The following is a 17,945-nucleotide window of genomic DNA, read 5'->3' as shown; positions in this document are numbered from 1 at the left end:
GAGAAAAATATAGAAACTGCATTACCAAATAAAGGCTAATATTTCTATGATTCTCAGTGCTTTTCTATTTGGGAGTATAATGAATTAACATTTTCTTTTTGGGTTTGAATTCATTACTTAGTAAAAATGCAAAGATGTACAAGACATGTCTTTTTTTATTAGGCTTAGAGACTTAAAGGGACTTCTCTTTGGTAATTTTGCTTTGAGTCAGTGACATTAATTAATAGGTTTATGTAGAAAAGTTAATAATCACAGGATACTCTCTTTAAAATCAATCCTCAAGTACTTTCTGGGCCTGGGTCAGGAAATGGGGAAGCTGTTCAAAACTAAGGGGTAAAAATGAAAATAAAGGTCTGTAGATGGTTCTACATCCAAGGTTGGGAAGATCAGTAAGAATATGCACATATAATAACAAGGAAGACTTTTGAGTGAAAGGGCACATTCTGAACCCAGGACAAATGTCTCAACTGTCCTATCTTACCTACTTATTCCTTATCCTAGGGGCACTCTTGAATATAACATTCAGCAAATCCTTAGAACTAATGATTTCATTTAAATGGAAAAACCAAAAGGCTTTTGTACAAAACAAGGAATTTTTTTTTTAAATCCCAAAGAAAATGCATTTAAAAGGGCTGGATTATTCTTTAACTAGTAAGAAGGGTTAACTTTACTACCAAAAGTGATCTACAAAGACCAGCTTTATAATTTATGACATTGTATTTTCAAAACTTTTAAGCAACAAAAATATAGCTCAAATCACCAAAAACTTATGTTTGACATATTTATGGCAGCAACTTTATAAATCAATTCCTGTAATTTACTTTATAACAAATATCTTCCACTGCTCAACTGGTTTAGCACAAACAGATCAGAGATGGTTTCTTGTGTGTTTTACAAATATTCTATACAAGTCCTTGAGATCATACTTACAGCTTTAGCAAAAACACCCATGATTTCAGGAAACTGGTGTGTAAGAAAAGCTATCATTGCTGTAGAAGAACATAGTCCTGCTGTGAAATGGATGAAAAAAGGAATCTCCTTCTTTGGGTAAACAGAAACATGATGAAATGCTGAAAGAGAGAAAAGATAGAAATGGATTTTATTTCAGAATATAGTGTAAGCCAGTTTTAATATTTTCAAGTGAAATCCATTTCTAAAAACTAAAAAGGGAAAATTAAAAAAAAAAAAAAACAAGAAGTCTCTGGTCAAGCAAGGTAGAAAGAAGTTATCCATTATTTATAGCATCAACAGCACATCTACATAGTTAGATGACTACTGGGAACTGGGAAAAGGATGGCACTGTGAGAAAGAGCAGTAATTGTAGTCATGCTGAGGTGGTTTTGAAAAAGAGCTTTGTCATTTATTAGCTGTGTGATCTTGAATAAGTTGCTAAACCCTCTAGCAGTTGCCATGGAGTTGTTATGATGAACACTGTAAGCACTTTATAAAGGTGTTGTTTTAATTTTTGATCTTTGGGAGCTCAGACATGAGTACAGAGATCAAGAAATAGACATGTGGTTAGAGATTTCCTAGAACAATCAGTTAATAATTTTACCCACTTATGTGACATTTCATTGAACACTGTAAAAATCTAACCAGAACATCAAAGTCCTAGATTCTGAACACAAATGGAGTCTATTGTCTTATTTTTACATTTACACATTTACAAAGGTTATTATTTTTCTAGTGATTAGATATTTCATTACCAATAGTATTCAAGTATTTTTATCTTATTTGAAATGTGAAAATACTTGAATAACAATGATGTCAGGAACCTATTACAATGATTGGTACACAGTAGGTGCTCAATAAATGTCTGTTAAACTGAGAGCTATTCTGGGACTTCAGTTGGCTGCTCACAGGGTTGGACACAGACCGAGGAATTCCTGATGTAATACCCTGCATAAGTAAGGAATGACTAATTCAGTGCTGAATCAAGGTCAACTATAAATTTAACATTTTAAAACATAATGATTCACAGAGAAGATTACACCTAAGTTTCCTTCAGTAGCCAGGATATTTTTTATGTATTATATACTATCTTCAGAAAGTACATACCAAAAAGCAAACTCATTAAAAATGCAGAAAATTTCCAGAGCCTTGTGTCATGTTTAAAGTAAAAGCACACCAAATCTGAAATTTTTTTAAGTTAGAAACATTAGAAGCTATGAACAACACTGTGCTTTCAGCACCCCCAAAAAATCAGTCCCCTATGCTCTGTCCCTCAGCCATGAGAGGCCAACTTCTTCTAGCAAATCAAAAGATAAAAACCATGGTATTTGCAAAGATAGGGAACAAATACTTACATACGCCAATGTTACTATAGTTGCTTTTGTGTAAGAGAGCAAAATAAATAATATTTATGAAACGACAGCATGTTGTGGCTTACAAAGTGCTTTTATTTATATTATTTTTTTCAATAATCCTAGGAGATAGATAGTATTATTCCTACTTTATGAGGTAGAAAACTGTATAGCTTTAATAGGATAATTTTCTAAAATACGAAATTTTTATACTATAGGAGAGATCCAATTGTTTCTTTTTGGATTGCTTTCTATAGATTCATTTGTCAGTCAATGTTTGGCTAATACATCAAAATAATGGATGACTAGTACAGAAACACTCCCTTAGAAGTAAAGTTCAAATTTCATCACTGACTTGTAGAGAAAAATTTATCAGGAGGCATAAAAGACAACTAAATAGCTATGTGAACTAAGGGAATAGTTCAAGTCTGAACTTATGAGGTTCATAAGCAAATTCCAGAATGCCTTAAGTCATATCAAGGTTGAAGGAGAATTGAAAGCAAAAAACCTTAAGTACTCTTGGGAATTAAAGCTCCACATTAATAAAAATTTGTTCATTTTATCATAAAGACAGAAAAAATACTCTAAGAATATACAATATAATCAAACTACACCCCCAGAACATCCCTCCTCTCATAGCTTCTAGAATTTGCAAATGAGTAGACCCCCTAGAATGGAGAAGGCAATGGCACCCCACTCCAATACTCTTGCCTGGAAAATCCCATGGACGGAGGAGCCTGGTGGGCTGCAGTTCATGGGGTCGCTAAGAGTCGGACATGACTGAGTGACTTTGCTTTCACTTTTCATTTTCATGCATTGGAGAAGGAAATGGCAACCCACTAGTGTTCTTGCCTGGAGAATCCCAGGGACAGGGGAGCCTCGTGGGCTACTGTCTATGGGGTCACACAGAGTCAGACATGACTGAAGTGACTTAGCAGACCCCTAGAAATAACAAAGTCCTTCCATTACACAAACTCTCCGTTCTTATAGCCTGAGGCTCTGACAATACAAAATAATGACTTGATGATTTTATTCACAGTACTATGAAAGCTTGCCTTATATTATCAGGCAACTTCTGTAATGATTTGGGGGGCATTATTTTAGGTTAAATGTATTAGCCTAATGTAATACACTCTTGCATTTTAATGTTCCACAATTAAAGATTCATTCCTTTGCCTTAAATATCCTTGTTCCCATTAAAACAGAAACACAAAACCTACTACCACCACCCTCTCCTGAGGAAAGAAAATATTTCTAACACTAATGATCTTCTAATTGCCAAAGTCAATGGATTCTTCTCAGTAATTACCTTATTTAATACCTTGGATACTCCTCCTCACTTGCAATTTGTTTTCTCCTTTTAGTTTCTAGGATATCTAGTTCTGGTTCCTGTCCTGTCTCAGACCACTCCTTCACTGAATCTTCTGACTCCTTATTGGCCACCCATTCCTTAGAAATTTTCATCATGGTTCACCTTTAATTTGTGTCTCACACTCTATACAGTTTCCCTTAGTGATCTCATTCTCTCCCAGAAAATAACGACACCTAAGTCAGTTTTGTGATGTAGCGGGAAAGAGATATTTTGGTAATTTTGTTTACACGACCTGATCCTGTCACTAGGCCATAGCAGACTGGATTAGAGATGAACACCTGGGTAAATCTGATTTACTCTCCCAGAAGTTTTAGAAGCAGGATTGAGATATTCTTCATTCTATATTATCCTCCTGAATTGATGACATGTAAATTCAGAGCTGCACCGGAGTTATCAAGCCTGGCTACATGTGTCTAAGAAAGGGAGAGCCAAACTGCAAAGAGCAAGATAAAAATGAAGCAGATACACTGAGAGAAGCAGAAATGAAAGTTCATACAAAGAAAAGATGGAGTTGGGGAATAAAAAGGAAAGTAAGAATAGGAGAGACTGAAAAATGCAGTCAGAGACAGAGATACACAGAGAAATGACTCCTTATAGAAATCCTGATAGCCTTCTGGTTTTGGTCTCTTCCAAAGTGCAAGTATAATTGTTGCCTTTGTGTTCTTTGAGATAACTCAGGCTTCTTCCAACAAATTCTCTTTATTTTTAAGCTAACTTGAAGTGGCTCCCTTATACCCAAAGAGTGCTTACAACATTGACTACTTATAAAACATGTATTTAATAATATACATATTATATATAACTTACAAACATATCTTAACCCCATGTATGTTAAGAGATATAAAATATAAAGGCTATGTATGTATATGTTAAATAGATTACATAATAAAATATTTAAGCATATAACACACACATGGATGTGTGTGTGTATGGTTGACATGTCACATATGCAACATACTCAAAAATAAAAATTGTGGGAGAAAAATATCAGCATACTCAACTTCCATAAGCTCTCCTAAGTTTTTATCTATCTGTTCGAACTTTTCAGCTCTTAAGTCTGATGGCTGTAAAACTGCAACTTTCCTTCCTACACTTTAGTTCTAATGAACCCAGAATTGTAAAAACTGTGGTACAGATTTATTTTATAAGAGGAAACTAGTGTTTATAACTGTCAGCATCCTTACGTATCAGTTAAATCATAAAAAGGCTAATTCAACAAATTTACCAGCTCATAGAGAAAAAGAGTGAGTGGATGATAAGACAGCTGAGACAAAAAGCAGACTATTCTTTCAAAAGTTTAGCTTCCTAAAAGCAGGAACTAGACAAAAACACTTTCAGCAATCATAACCCTTATGTATTTCTTGTTCTCTTCTTGACTCTATTTCTTTTTTTTTTAATATATTGAGAAGTATAGTCCCTCCAATTTCACTCTACTTTGTAAAGATTATTTTGACTGTTCTGGGTCCTTTAACATGCCATATACATTTTGGGATCAGCTTATCAATTTGTAAGAATTGTATTGAATTAATAGATCAATTAGAAGAGAATTGTCATCAAAATAATATTGGGGCTTCCAATCCATAAACATGGACTATCTATTTCATTTTCTTTAATTCTTCCAAGCAGTATTTAGTGGATTTTAAAAATCTCACATTTCTTTTAATTTATTCCTAAATTGTTTGTTCTTTTTGATGCTACTCTCATTGGGTCTGTTTTGCTGGTATATAAATATATGACTGAGTTATATATATATATGTGTATATATATATCAATATTATATCCTGCAACCTTGCTGAACTAGTTTATTAGTTCTAATAGTATTTTTATGGAATTCATGAAGATTATGTCATCTGTGAATAAAAACAGTTTTACTTCTTTCTTTCAAACATGAATGCCTTTTATTTCTTTTTCTTGCTTGGTGGCATTAACTAGAGCCTTTACTACAATGCTGAAGAGAAGAGAGCAGACATCCTTGTCTTGTTCCTGATCTTAGGGGGAAAGCATTCAATCTTTCATCATTAAGTATGATGTGAGCTGTGGGTTTTTCGTAGATGCTCTTTATCAGGTTGAGGAAGCTCCCTTTTATTCCCAGTTTGTTCAGAATTTTTATCATGAATGGGTATAGGATTTTTGTCAAATGCTATTCTCCATCTATTGTCCTTTATTCTATTACATTTTCAGATGTTAAAGCAACCTCGCATTTGTGAGGTAAATCCCAATTGGCCATGGAGCATAATCCTTTTTACATGTTGGTGGATTCAGTTTGCTAACATTTTGTTGAAGACATTTGTGTCTATGTTCATGAGAGATATTGTTCTATAGCTTTCTTGAATGTTTTGTCTGACTGTGTTGTTATGGTAATGCTGGTCTCACAGAATGAGCTGGAGAGTGCTCCTTCATTTTCTGAAAAGAGTTTGTGAAGGATTGGTATTATTTCTTCTTTAAGATGACTGCTTATAAGAAAAGAAAAACAAAAACTTTCATCTGTGTGTCCTTTACTGAACCAAGTACAAGGTTTTACCACAAAAATATAAACTAAATTATGCAACTACATCCAAGAACTGGTTAAAATAGTATTTAAACAGTATCCTGAACTTCAACCAGAGGTACTTTTAAAATGGGAGAATACTATGAAAAATAATCTCACAACTAATTTTAAGTTTAGAAAAACTTGAATATTTACTTACAAGGTAATAGCTCTCTATCAGCAGTCTCTGTGCAGCTGGGATAAGGATAAAATAGATGGCCTTTCTCTAATGGATATGGAATCATTCTAAAAGCTGAGGGAAAAAAATATACATTTGTTGACATGCAATTCAATCTCACTTTCATCATCTACTATAATCAAAGCTATTTTGGAGATGTATTTTTAAAATTTATTTTAAAAAAATATTTGTTCAGTTGTGCCCAGTCTTAGTTGCAGCATACGGGATCTTCAATCTTCAAGGCAGCATGGGGGATCTTTTTTCTTTTTTTGAGGCATGTGGAATCTAGTTCCTGGACTACAGGTGTAACCTGGGCCCCCGGCATTGGGAGCATGGAGTCTTAGACAGTGGACCACCAGGGAAGTCCCCCACATAGCATTTTGTTTTCTTTTTTAGAGATGCATTTTACACGAAAGAAACAAAATATTCAGAGGAACAAATAAGAAGAATAAATTTTATTTAGAGAATAGTGAATTGATCTAACTGAAATAAAACTAAAGGGAGTAGTGGAAGATAAGACTGGCTGTGTCCTTGCCTCAGTCTCCTCATTACAAACACAAAATACTTAACTCTCCACATGTGAATTCCACTTCTTAGGGAAATCAAACAACTGTTGTAGTCATAACTTCTGTCAACCTAAGAGTTTTCAATGGATCCTAACTTCATATTTGAGCTGATACCAAAGTTTTCTGTAAGCAGAGCTTAATTTAGATCAGGGGTCACCAAAGTACCTAAATTAAGTATATAAAGGGGTCACCTTTGGTCAGACCTGGACCACTATCTGTTTTTATAAATAAAATTATATTAGAATATAGCCATGTCTCCTTATTTATATATTATAAAAGGCTGCTTCCATGCTGTAAGAGTTGGGTAATTGTGACAGAGACTATGGCCCACAAAGACTAAATATTTACCAACTGGTCCTTTACAGAAAAAGTTTATGCATCCTTTATCTAGATTATCATCCATTCCTACAGACTTCTTAAAGAAGAAATCTTTATTGATCTACTCAACTATCAAAATTATAAGGTTTTTGTTTTTCCTTTAGTGCTTGGATCTATGAACTTTTGTCAAAATACGGATTTTTGTTTTGCTACAATAAAATTCAGCGACTTTCCGAAGTCACAGAGCAAATTAAATCAGTGACACTAGAAAATCATTCATTAAGATGATTGTTCACAAAACACAAAATCAATCATATACTTATGGAGAACTTCCTACGTGCCAAGCAGGCTAGGCACTGATGACACATACAAAGTGATTAAGACAGACTACATAGTTTTGAGAAGCTTGCAAACTACTGGAGAAAAACCAAAAGAAAATCTAAGTACCTCAAAACATCGAACTCCTCAGTTTCAGTGGTTCTGTTTTCATTAACCTGTATATTGTCAGTATCAACCACAGTGCCTAACGCTCAGCAAAAGTTAATACAGAGGTTCCCAAATTTTCTTGATTCAAGGACACGTGGTGCGCTTCATGTCTCAGTAATTTGCTATGATGCCCCTAGGCTGTAAGAAGTATTTAACAATTCCACTTATTAAGTAGTGGGTCTGATCAATTTCAAAAGCTTTTGTTCTAACAGCTTAGCAGCAAGTTGAAAAAAATACACATAAATTAAAGGAAAAAAGTTATTTCAATTTTAAATAACCATCATTTCTCCCTAATGGGATATATGAGCCTGTTGGACACCACATAATTTCTCAAACCTCACAATCACTTTGGATAATACCATCCTCATTTCCTGTTGCACACTGAGTTTTGTGTGGTACTTCCTTTAATCATAGCAACTAACAAAAACCCAGCTTTGCAAAGCTGTGACAACACTGAAAGAAAACAGAGAATACTGCTGAAACCTTTAACTATCTAGAGCTACAGTTTCAATGGTGTATTGCTACGTTTCTATGAAAAATTTAAAATCTCATGGCACTCTTGTGAATTTACTATAATATCCAAAAGTGCCTTAGTGCAATGTTTGAGAACTGAGGAGATTAGCAAGTTTTAGTTGTTATTTAGAATGTGCACTGAATTCATTTTTGAATTTTCATCTACAGCTAATTCTAAAAAGTTACAAATGAGAGATGTGGTAGTTAGTGGAAAATAATCCAATTTTCCAAAGAAATATACAAATGGCCAACTAACACATAAAAATATGTTCAACGTTATTAATTATTAGGGAAATGCAAATCAAAATGAGGTACTATTTCATACCCATTAGGGTGCTATTACCAAAAAGCAGAAAATAACAAGTATTGGCAAGGATATAAAGAAAGTGAAATCCCTGTGCATTGCACGTGGAATGTTACATGGTTCAGCTGCTATAGAAAACAGTACGGTGGTTCCTCAAAGAATTAAACACAAAATTATATGATCTAGCAATTCCACTTCTAGGAGTACACCCAGAAGAATTGAAAGCAAGAATTAAACAGGTTCTTATGTACCTATGTTCACAGCAGCATTATCCACAATAGCCAAAAGGTGGAAACAGTCCAAATGTCCACTGATGGATGAATGGATAAACAAAATTTTGTATACACTTACAATGGAATATTATTCATCCTTAAAAAGAATAAAACTCTTACACATACTTCAATAATATGTAAATGAAATAAGCCACATATAAAAGGACAAATGTATGATTTCACTTATATGAGATACCTAGAGTAGTCAAACTCAGAGAGACAAAAAATAGAATGGTTACCAGGGGGCTGGGAAGGAGTAAACAATGAGGAGTTATATTTCAGTTGGCACAGAATTTCTGTTTGGGTTGATGAAAAAACTCAGGATGGATGATGGTGATGGTTGCACAACAATGTACATGCATTTCACAGAACTGAGCATTTTAAAATGTTTAAAATGCTTTTATGTTATATGTATTTTACCACAATTAAAAAATTGGGGGGAATTTCCCTGATGGTTCAGTAGCTAAGTCTCGAAGTTCTCGATGCAGGGGGCATGGGTTCAATCCTTGGTCAGGGAACTAGATCCTACATGCCACAACAAAGACCTGGCACAGTCATCATATAAATTTTTAAAAATAAATATTTAAAAAAATTTTTTTAAAGAATTAAGTTGATTTCAGTAATGAAAAAAGAGTTTCATATTGTACACATCTCAAAACCAAAAAAAGTCCAATTTAAAAAATATTAGAGTAGCAAGCCACATGAAAAAATGAAGGTTTATAAATTTTAATATTTTTCCTTATAAATATTTAATATAAGTGAACATACAGCAGAATACCCAGTTTTTCATCCTGCTTTTCCTAAATGTGGTTTTAATATAAGCACATTACACATTTCTTCTACCAATAAACCAATGAACACCGCAGAGTTCACTTTCAAACCAATCTGAACAATAAATCCTTAACCCAGACAATCTCATTAAAAAAAGACTACCTGTGAATGCAATGAATAGTCAGAAAGATTAGCACTGCATTTGGAAAAGAATACTTACTGCCTTCCCACGTGCACTGTAACAGATGAAGAGCACCTTCTATTCTCTTCCAGTGCTGAAGATGAAAGAAAGCATAGGCAATTGCTTCACTATCACCCCGTTTCAGAATGTGTTCTGGAGGTAAAATGAGACTTTTCATCTCTAGTAAATACTAGAAAAATAACATACACACATAGACACACCACACACAAAAAAAAGAAAAATTATGTTAAATTCAAACATCCACAAAAGTGTAGATTCAAATTTCATAAAGTTAACTTGATTTAAAAAACAAACATTAAGCTAGTTGAAATGACAAGAAGGTCTTACTGATAACGTGTATAAAATGCTTGTATATATGCAAATCCCAAAGATCAGAATACGCCTAAAGGTAAAAATAAGGTGATAAATTACTTATGTGCAACTTTAAATACAAAATGGAAACTAAGCTGAAGAAATAATATGTGAGAAAATTATTTATTTTTCCAAAAAACAATAAATGTAAAAAATTATAAAAAACAATAAATGTAAAAAATTATAAAACACAATTTTGGAACAACAAGTTGTGGCAACATTTTTTTATTTCTCTTTTACAGTGTGCGTGTGTGTGTGTGTGTGTGTGTGTGTGTGACTCAGTCGTGTCCAACTCTCTGTAACCCCATGGACTACAGCCCACCAGGCTTCTCTGTCCATGGAATTCTCCAGGCAAGATATAGGAGTGGGTTGCCCTTTTTTTACAGTGAAGGAATTTAATTGTTCAATTCTTTTTTTTTTTTTTTAATTTTACTTTATTTTTAAACTTTACATAATTGTATTAGTTTTGCCAAACATCAAAATGAATCCATCACAGGTATACATGTGCTCCCCATCCTGAACCCTCCTCCCTCCTCCCTCCCCATAGCATCCTGGGCCATAAAGCTAGCCTTGGTAAATTCAAAAAAACAGAAATCATTCCAAGCATCTTTTCTGACCATAATGCAGTAAGATTAGATCTCAATTACAGGAGAAAAACGATTAAAAATTCCAACATATGGAGGCTGAACAACACGCTGCTGAATAACCAACAAATCACAGAAGAAATCAAAAAAGAAATTAAAATTTGCATAGAAACGAATGAAAATGAAAACACATCAACCCAAAACCTGTGGGATACGGTAAAAGCAGTCCTAAGGGGAAAGTTCATAGCAATACAGGCACACCTCAAGAAACAAGAAAAAAGTCAAATAAATAACCTAACTCTACACCTAAAGCAACTAGAAAAGGAAGAAATGAAGAACCCCAGCGTTAGTAGAAGGAAAGAAATCTTAAAAATTAGAGCAGAAATAAATGCAAAAGAAACAAAAGAGACCATAACAAAAATCAACAAAACCAAAAGCTGGTTCTTTGAAAGGATAAATAAAATTGACAAACCATTAGCCAGACTCATCAAGAAACAAAGGGAGAAAAATCAAATCAATAAAATTAGAAATGAAAATGGAGAGATCACAACAGACAACACAGAAATACAAAGGATCATAAGAGACTACTATCAACAATTATATGCCAATAAAATGGACAACGTGGAAGAAATGGACAAATTCTTAGAAAAGTACAACTTTCCAAAACTCGACCAGGAAGAAATAGAAAATCTTAACAGACCCATCACAAGCACGGAAATTGAAACTGTAATCAAAAATCTTCCAGCAAACAAAAGCCCAGGTCCAGATGGCTTCACAGCTGAATTCTACCAAAACTTTAGAGAAGAGCTAACACCTATCCTGCTCAAACTCTTCCAGAAAATTGCAGAGGAAGGTAAACTTCCAAACTCATTCTATGAGGCCACCATCACCCTAATACCAAAACCTGACAAAGATCCCACAAAAAAAGAAAACTACAGGCCAATATCACTGATGAACATAGATGCAAAAATCCTAAACAAAATTCTAGCAATCAGAATCCAACAACACATTAAAAAGATCATACACCATGACCAAGTGGGCTTTATCCCAGGGATGCAAGGATTCTTCAATATCCGCAAATCAATCAATGTAATACACCACATTAACAAATTGAAAAATAAAAACCATATGATTATCTCAATAGATGCAGAGAAAGCCTTTGACAAAATTCAACACCCATTTATGATAAAAACTCTCCAGAAAGCAGGAATAGAAGGAACATACCTCAACATAATAAAAGCTATATATGACAAACCCACAGCAAACATTATCCTCAATGGTGAAAAATTGAAAGCATTTCCTCTGAAGTCAGGAACAATACAAGGGTGCCCACTTTCACCATTACTATTCAACATAGTTTTGGAAGTTTTGGCCACAGCAATCAGAGCAGAAAAAGAAATAAAAGGAATCCAAATTGGAAAAGAAGAAGTAAAACTCTCACTGTTTGCAGATGACATGATCCTCTACATAGAAAACCCTAAAGACTCCACCAGAAAATTACTAGAACTAATCAATGACTATAGTAAAGTTGCAGGATATAAAATCAACACACAGAAATCCCTTGCATTCCTATACACTAATAATGAGAAAACAGAAAGAGAAATTAAGGAAACAATTCCATTCACCATTGCAACGGAAAGAATAAAATACTTAGGAATATATCTACCTAAAGAAACTAATTGTTCAATTCTTAACATAGTGCAAAGCACTATGCTTGTTAGGGAATGCCAAGACACTATTCTCTGGAGCTTCCTAATGTAATGACAGAGACAGATTTTAGGGTGGGGTGGGCCGTGCTACGCAGCTTCCGGGATCTTTGTTCCCCAACCTGGGATCAAATCTGGCCCCTTGGCAGTTGAAAGCACAGATTCCCAACCAATGGACCACCAGAGAATTCCCAAGAAAGACAGATTCCTTAAATTAATTATAATCAGACTATGTGCTTTACTATAGGTATAGATACATATAGGAGGAGGTATTACTTTTTAATTTAGCTTTTAATAACAGCTTTATTGAGATATAATTTACATACTTTACAGTTCACCCATTTAAAGTACACAATTCAATAGTTTTTAGTACATTAACAGACATGTGCAACCATCACCACAATTTCAGAATATTTTCATCACTTTAAAAGGAAACCCAAATGTATACTAGTGTAGCCCCTACAGAAAACAGTAGGAGGTTCCTCAATCCTACTCCTGGGCATATATCTGCAGTAAACTATAATTTGAAAAGATTCATACACCTCAATGTTCATTGTGGCAATATGTACAATAGGCAATCTAAATGTCCACTGACAGATGAATGGGTAAAGATGTTGTATATATATATAAAATATATATAGGTGTATACATATAATGGAATACTGCTCAGCCATAAGAAAGAGTGAAATAATGTAGCAACATGGAGGGACCTAGAGATGATCATACTTAAGGAACTAAGTTAGAAAGACAAGTATCATACGATATCACTTATATGTGGAATCTAAAATATGACACAAATGAACTTCCATGAAACAGAAACAGACTCACAGACACAGAGAACAGATTTAAGGAAGCCAGGGGGAGGGAGGTGGGAGAGCGATGAATTGGGAGTTTGAGATCAGCAGATGCAAACAATTATAGAGAGAAAGGATAAACAACAAAGTTCCATTTAGCACAGGGAAATATATTTAATACCCTGTGATAAATCATAATGGAAAAGAATAAGAAGAAGAATGTATATATATGTATAATGAAATCACTTTGCTCTACAGTAGAAATTAACACAACAATGTAAATTAACTATACTTCAATAAAATAAATTAAAAAAAAAAAAGAAACACCATACTCTTTAGTTATCACCCTCTCCACACCCAACCTCCCTCAGCTCTAAGCAACCACTAATATACTTTCTGTCTCTATAGATTTGCCCATTCCAGATATTTGATACAAACAGAATCATTTAATATATGGTCTTTTGTGACTGGTTTAATTCACTTAGCATATATCCATGTTGTAGCATGTATCAGGACACCATTCTTTCTGTGGAATAATATTATACAAAATAATATTCCATTGTATAATATAAATAATATTATAGATATAAATAATATTCCATTATATGGATAGACCACAATTGTTTGTCCATTCATCATTTGATGGATATTTGGTTTTCACCTTTTGGCTACTATGAATAGTACTACAATAAACATTGATGCTGTGAAAGTGTTACATTCAATATGTCAGTGAATTTGGAAAACTCAGCAGTGGCCACAGGACTGGAAAAGGTTAGGTTTCATTCCAATCCCAAAGAAAGGCAATGCCAAAGAATGCTCAAACTACTGCACAATTGCACTCATCTCACACACTAGTAAAGTACTGTTCAAAATTCTCCAAGCCAGGCTTCAGCAATATGTGAACCGTGAACTTACAGATGTTCAAGCTGGTTTTAGAAAAGGCAGAGGAACCAGAGATCAAGTTGCCAACATCTGCTGGATCACCAAAAAAGCAAGAGAGTTCCAGAAAAACATCTATTTCTGCTTTACTGACTATGCCCTAGGCTTTGACTGTGTGGATCACAATAAACTGGAAAATTCTGAAAGAGATGGGAATACCAGACCACCTGACCTGCCTCTTGAGAAACCTGTATGCAGGTCAGGAAGGAACAGTTAGAACGGGACATGGAACAACAGACTGGTTCCAAATAGGAAAAGGAGTACATCAAGGCTGTATATTGTCACCCTGCTTATTTAACTTCTATGCAGAGTACATCATGAGAAACACTGGGCTGGAAGAAGCACAAGCTGCAATCAAGATTGCCGGGAGAAATGTCAATAACCTCAGATATGCAGATGACACCACCCTATGGCAGAAAGTGAAGAGGAACTAAAAAGCCTCTTGATGAAAGTTAAAGAGGAAAGTGAAAAAGTTGGCTTAAAGCTCAACATTCAGAAAACTAAGATCATGGCTTCCGGTCCCATCACTTCATGGGAAGTAGATGGGGAAACAATGGCTGACTTTATTTTGGGGGGCTCCAAAATCACTGCAGATGGTGACTGCAGCCATGAAATTAAAAGATGCTTACTCCTTGGAAGCAAGGAGTTGGTCATAACCTAGATAGCATTTTCAAAAGCAGAGACATTACTTTGCCAACAAAGGTCCGTCTAGTCAAGGCTATGGTTTTTCCAGTGGTCATGTATGGATGTGAGAGTTGGACTATAAAGAAAGCTGAGTGCAGAAGAATCGATGCTTTTGAACTGTGGTGTGGGAGAAGACTCTTGAGAGTCCCTTGGACTCCAAGAAGATCCAACCAGTCCATCCTAAAGGAGATCAGTCCTGGGTGTTCAATGGAAGGACTGATGTTGAAATTGAAACTCCAATACTTTGGCCACCTGATTGATGCAAAGAGCTGACCCATTTGAAAAGACCCTGATGCTGGGAAAGATTGAGGGCAGAAGGAGAAGGGGACAACAGAGGATGAGATGGTTGGATGGCATCACTGACTCTATGGACATGAGTTTGAGTAAACTCCAGGAGTTGGTGATGGACAGGGAAGCCTGGCGTGCTGTGGTTCATGGGGTCGCAAAGAGTCAGACACAACTGAGCGACTGAACTAAACTGAACCATGTGTATGGATTTTTATGTGAACAAAGGTTTCATCTCTCTTGGGTTACTAGGAGTGGAACTGCTATGTCATATGGTAATTCTATATTTAAGAGGTATTAATTATGTTTTAAACCACTGATGGGCTTCCCTGATGGCTCAGCTGGTAAAGAATCCGCCTGCAATGTGGGAGACCTGGGTTTGATCCCTGGGTTGGGAAGATCCCCTGGAGAAGGGAAAGGCTACCCACTCTAGTATTCTGGCCTAGAGAATTCCACAGACTGTATAGTCCATGGGGTTGCAAAGAGTTGGACTCAACTGAGCAAATTTCACTTTCACTTTGCAGAAGTGGTGGAAAGGTGGGAAGTGGATAGCAGAATGAGAGGTGTGGTGGAGAGAAGAATAGGAAGACATATTCACTGTATAGGGCCAACTTGAATTCTTGAGCCTAAAGAGCATAGTACAAGATGCATTTAAGTAAGTGAGCATGCCTATTAAAGTTATAACCTATCAATTCTTATTCACATATGAAATGAAATTCTATCTTAAACTTTTGAAGAAATGCTTCCCTTAATATCACAATCCATATCAAAAGCAGCATAATCACAGTTATTACACTAGTCAAATATACTAATTACATGAAGAAAGATGCAAAATTAACTACTTGTAGTGATGGTCTTCCCAGGTGGCGCTAGTGCGGGTTCAATCCCTGGGTCGGGAAGATCCCCTGGAGGAGGGCGTGGCAATCCACTCCAGTATTCTTGCCTGGAGAATCCCATGGGCAGAGGAGCCTAGTGGGTTACAGTCCATAGGATTGCAAAGAACTGGACATGACTGAAACAATTTAGCACACGTGCACAGTGGTGGGTTAGTTGCTAAGTCTTGTCCAATTCTTGCAACCCCATGGACTGTAGCCCTCTAGGCTCCCCTGTCCATAGGATTTTCTGAGCAAGAATACTGGAGTGGATTGCCATTTCCTTCTCCAGTAGATATTCCCATCCAAGGGATCAAACCCCGCTCTCCTACAATGCAGGCAGATTCTTTACTGACTGAGCTACCAGGGAAGCCAACTTTTACACCATCTTTATTATTAAAGTAGTCAACTTAAAATCTTTTAAATATAGTTAGCTAGCTTCTTCTTCCAATGACTGAGACCACAGTACACCTCCTCAGTTAATGACTTCTTCCAAAGACTGAGGCCAGAGTACACCTTCCCTACTAGAATAGGTTTGAGACCACCTTTTTGGGTCTCAGTAATTTGGTACCAAATTATGTGTCATATGATACAAACCACATTAATGTACATTATAAAATATAAAAAAAGAGACATTCCAAAGGTGTCTTAAAAGATATATTCTTACATTTCAATAATGAGATAAACAGCATAAATTCAACAGTTGAATTTGTGAAATACTTTGTAAAACTACTAGAAACAGGAAGAATTATAAAAATAAAAATTAGTAGTACTTTCAAATTTTAAGACTTAAATTATTAATCAATACATATGGACTCATGGCATTAATACATATAAATTTTCTTTTTTTGTTTATGGAATGTGCCTTTCCAACACTTACTGGGCTGAGTGCTCATCTTTAATTACTCTTTATTCCTATAACCCAATAAAGCTGAAATTGAAAAGCAAAAAGATAAAAGAATAATTACTCTTAGTCTTGATGTCTCTGGCCCTCTCCTCAAAGTGTAAGAATGCAGTCTGCTCATCAATTTATTTTAGCAGATGTCACAAGCTATGAGATTATTTACTAATCCAGTTTGGGGACTTAACATTTCCCATTCAGTTTCTTAAAGGAATGCAGCAGAGGTTGTGTCCTGGTCAAGCAAAGCCCATTTGCTGCCTGGCTGGGTTCTCTACCCTTAGTGCCTTGGACCTATATTCAGGAGGGTAATATTCTTTCTAATCCTCTTTAATCCTTGCCCATTTTTTTTAAAACACAGTAAAAGATCACTCACACCAGGCGGCTGTGGGAAAATGGACTCAAATACCTGACCTCTGACATGACTCCTTATGCTCTTTGCAAGTGCACTAAGAGCTTCTTCAGTAGGAAGCAAAGAAAATGAGGCAATCACAGTGGAATCTCCATCATAAAAAGAATATCTTATTTTCAGAGAGGTTCAATACTTAAACCAAGTCCTTTCTATTAGAATTTTGCTTTATTTTACAGATAAAAACATTTCCAATTATTTTCAATCAGTTTTAGAATTCTGAAGCTTTAGATTAATGCCTATCTTTGCTAAGCTACTCAGCAATTATATTAACAATTATTCAGTAAAACTTATAAAAAGTATCAATTTAATATATATAAAAATACTTTTAGCAATTATTAATATATATCTATACTTCTGAGCAATACTCTAAGTGACAATTCAGATAGTAATCAAATAGATATGATATCTTTATTAGAAAATTATACTTTAGGATTTTGTATTAAAAATTTTTATTATTTAATCATGAAAAAATTGTTTCCTTATACTACCTTATTTTTACTATCATGTCTTACCTACCAGCAAATGTCCTTTACAATTTGACTTTAAAGCAAAGCAATTCTTATTTTTTAGTTTACTATTTTAAGTATATTTTCTTTAAGCTAAAAAAT

At 34.9% G+C, this 17,945-nt stretch overlaps 1 protein-coding gene across 18 annotated transcripts in view; it reads right to left on the bottom strand.

Moving 5' to 3' along the window:
- The window catches only part of ST7L (suppression of tumorigenicity 7 like), a 147,548-nt gene that overhangs the window by 77,417 nt on the left and 52,186 nt on the right, over window positions 1–17,945 (bottom strand). For 17 of the 18 annotated variants that reach the window (XR_009735303.1, XM_061410787.1, XM_061410778.1 and 14 more), the window contains 3 exons: window positions 9,831–9,981; window positions 6,363–6,455; window positions 931–1,070 (listed from right to left, as the gene is read on the bottom strand). Coding sequence is in view for 17 of the 18 variants with exons in the window: in XM_061410787.1 (XP_061266771.1) it covers window positions 931–1,070; window positions 6,363–6,455; window positions 9,831–9,981 (384 nt within the window). In the remaining variant the exon portion in view is untranslated. Of the gene's footprint in view, window positions 1,071–6,362; window positions 6,456–9,830; window positions 9,982–17,945 lie in introns of all 18 variants that reach the window. The other variant, XM_061410776.1, reaches the window with a different exon arrangement.

This window comes from Bos javanicus, chromosome 3 (genome assembly GCF_032452875.1).
Source record: "Bos javanicus breed banteng chromosome 3, ARS-OSU_banteng_1.0, whole genome shotgun sequence".
Taxonomy (NCBI): Eukaryota; Metazoa; Chordata; class Mammalia; order Artiodactyla; family Bovidae; genus Bos; species Bos javanicus.
The sequence above is the reverse complement of the archived record's forward strand: the minus strand, read 5'-3'. Positions and strand labels throughout refer to the sequence as shown.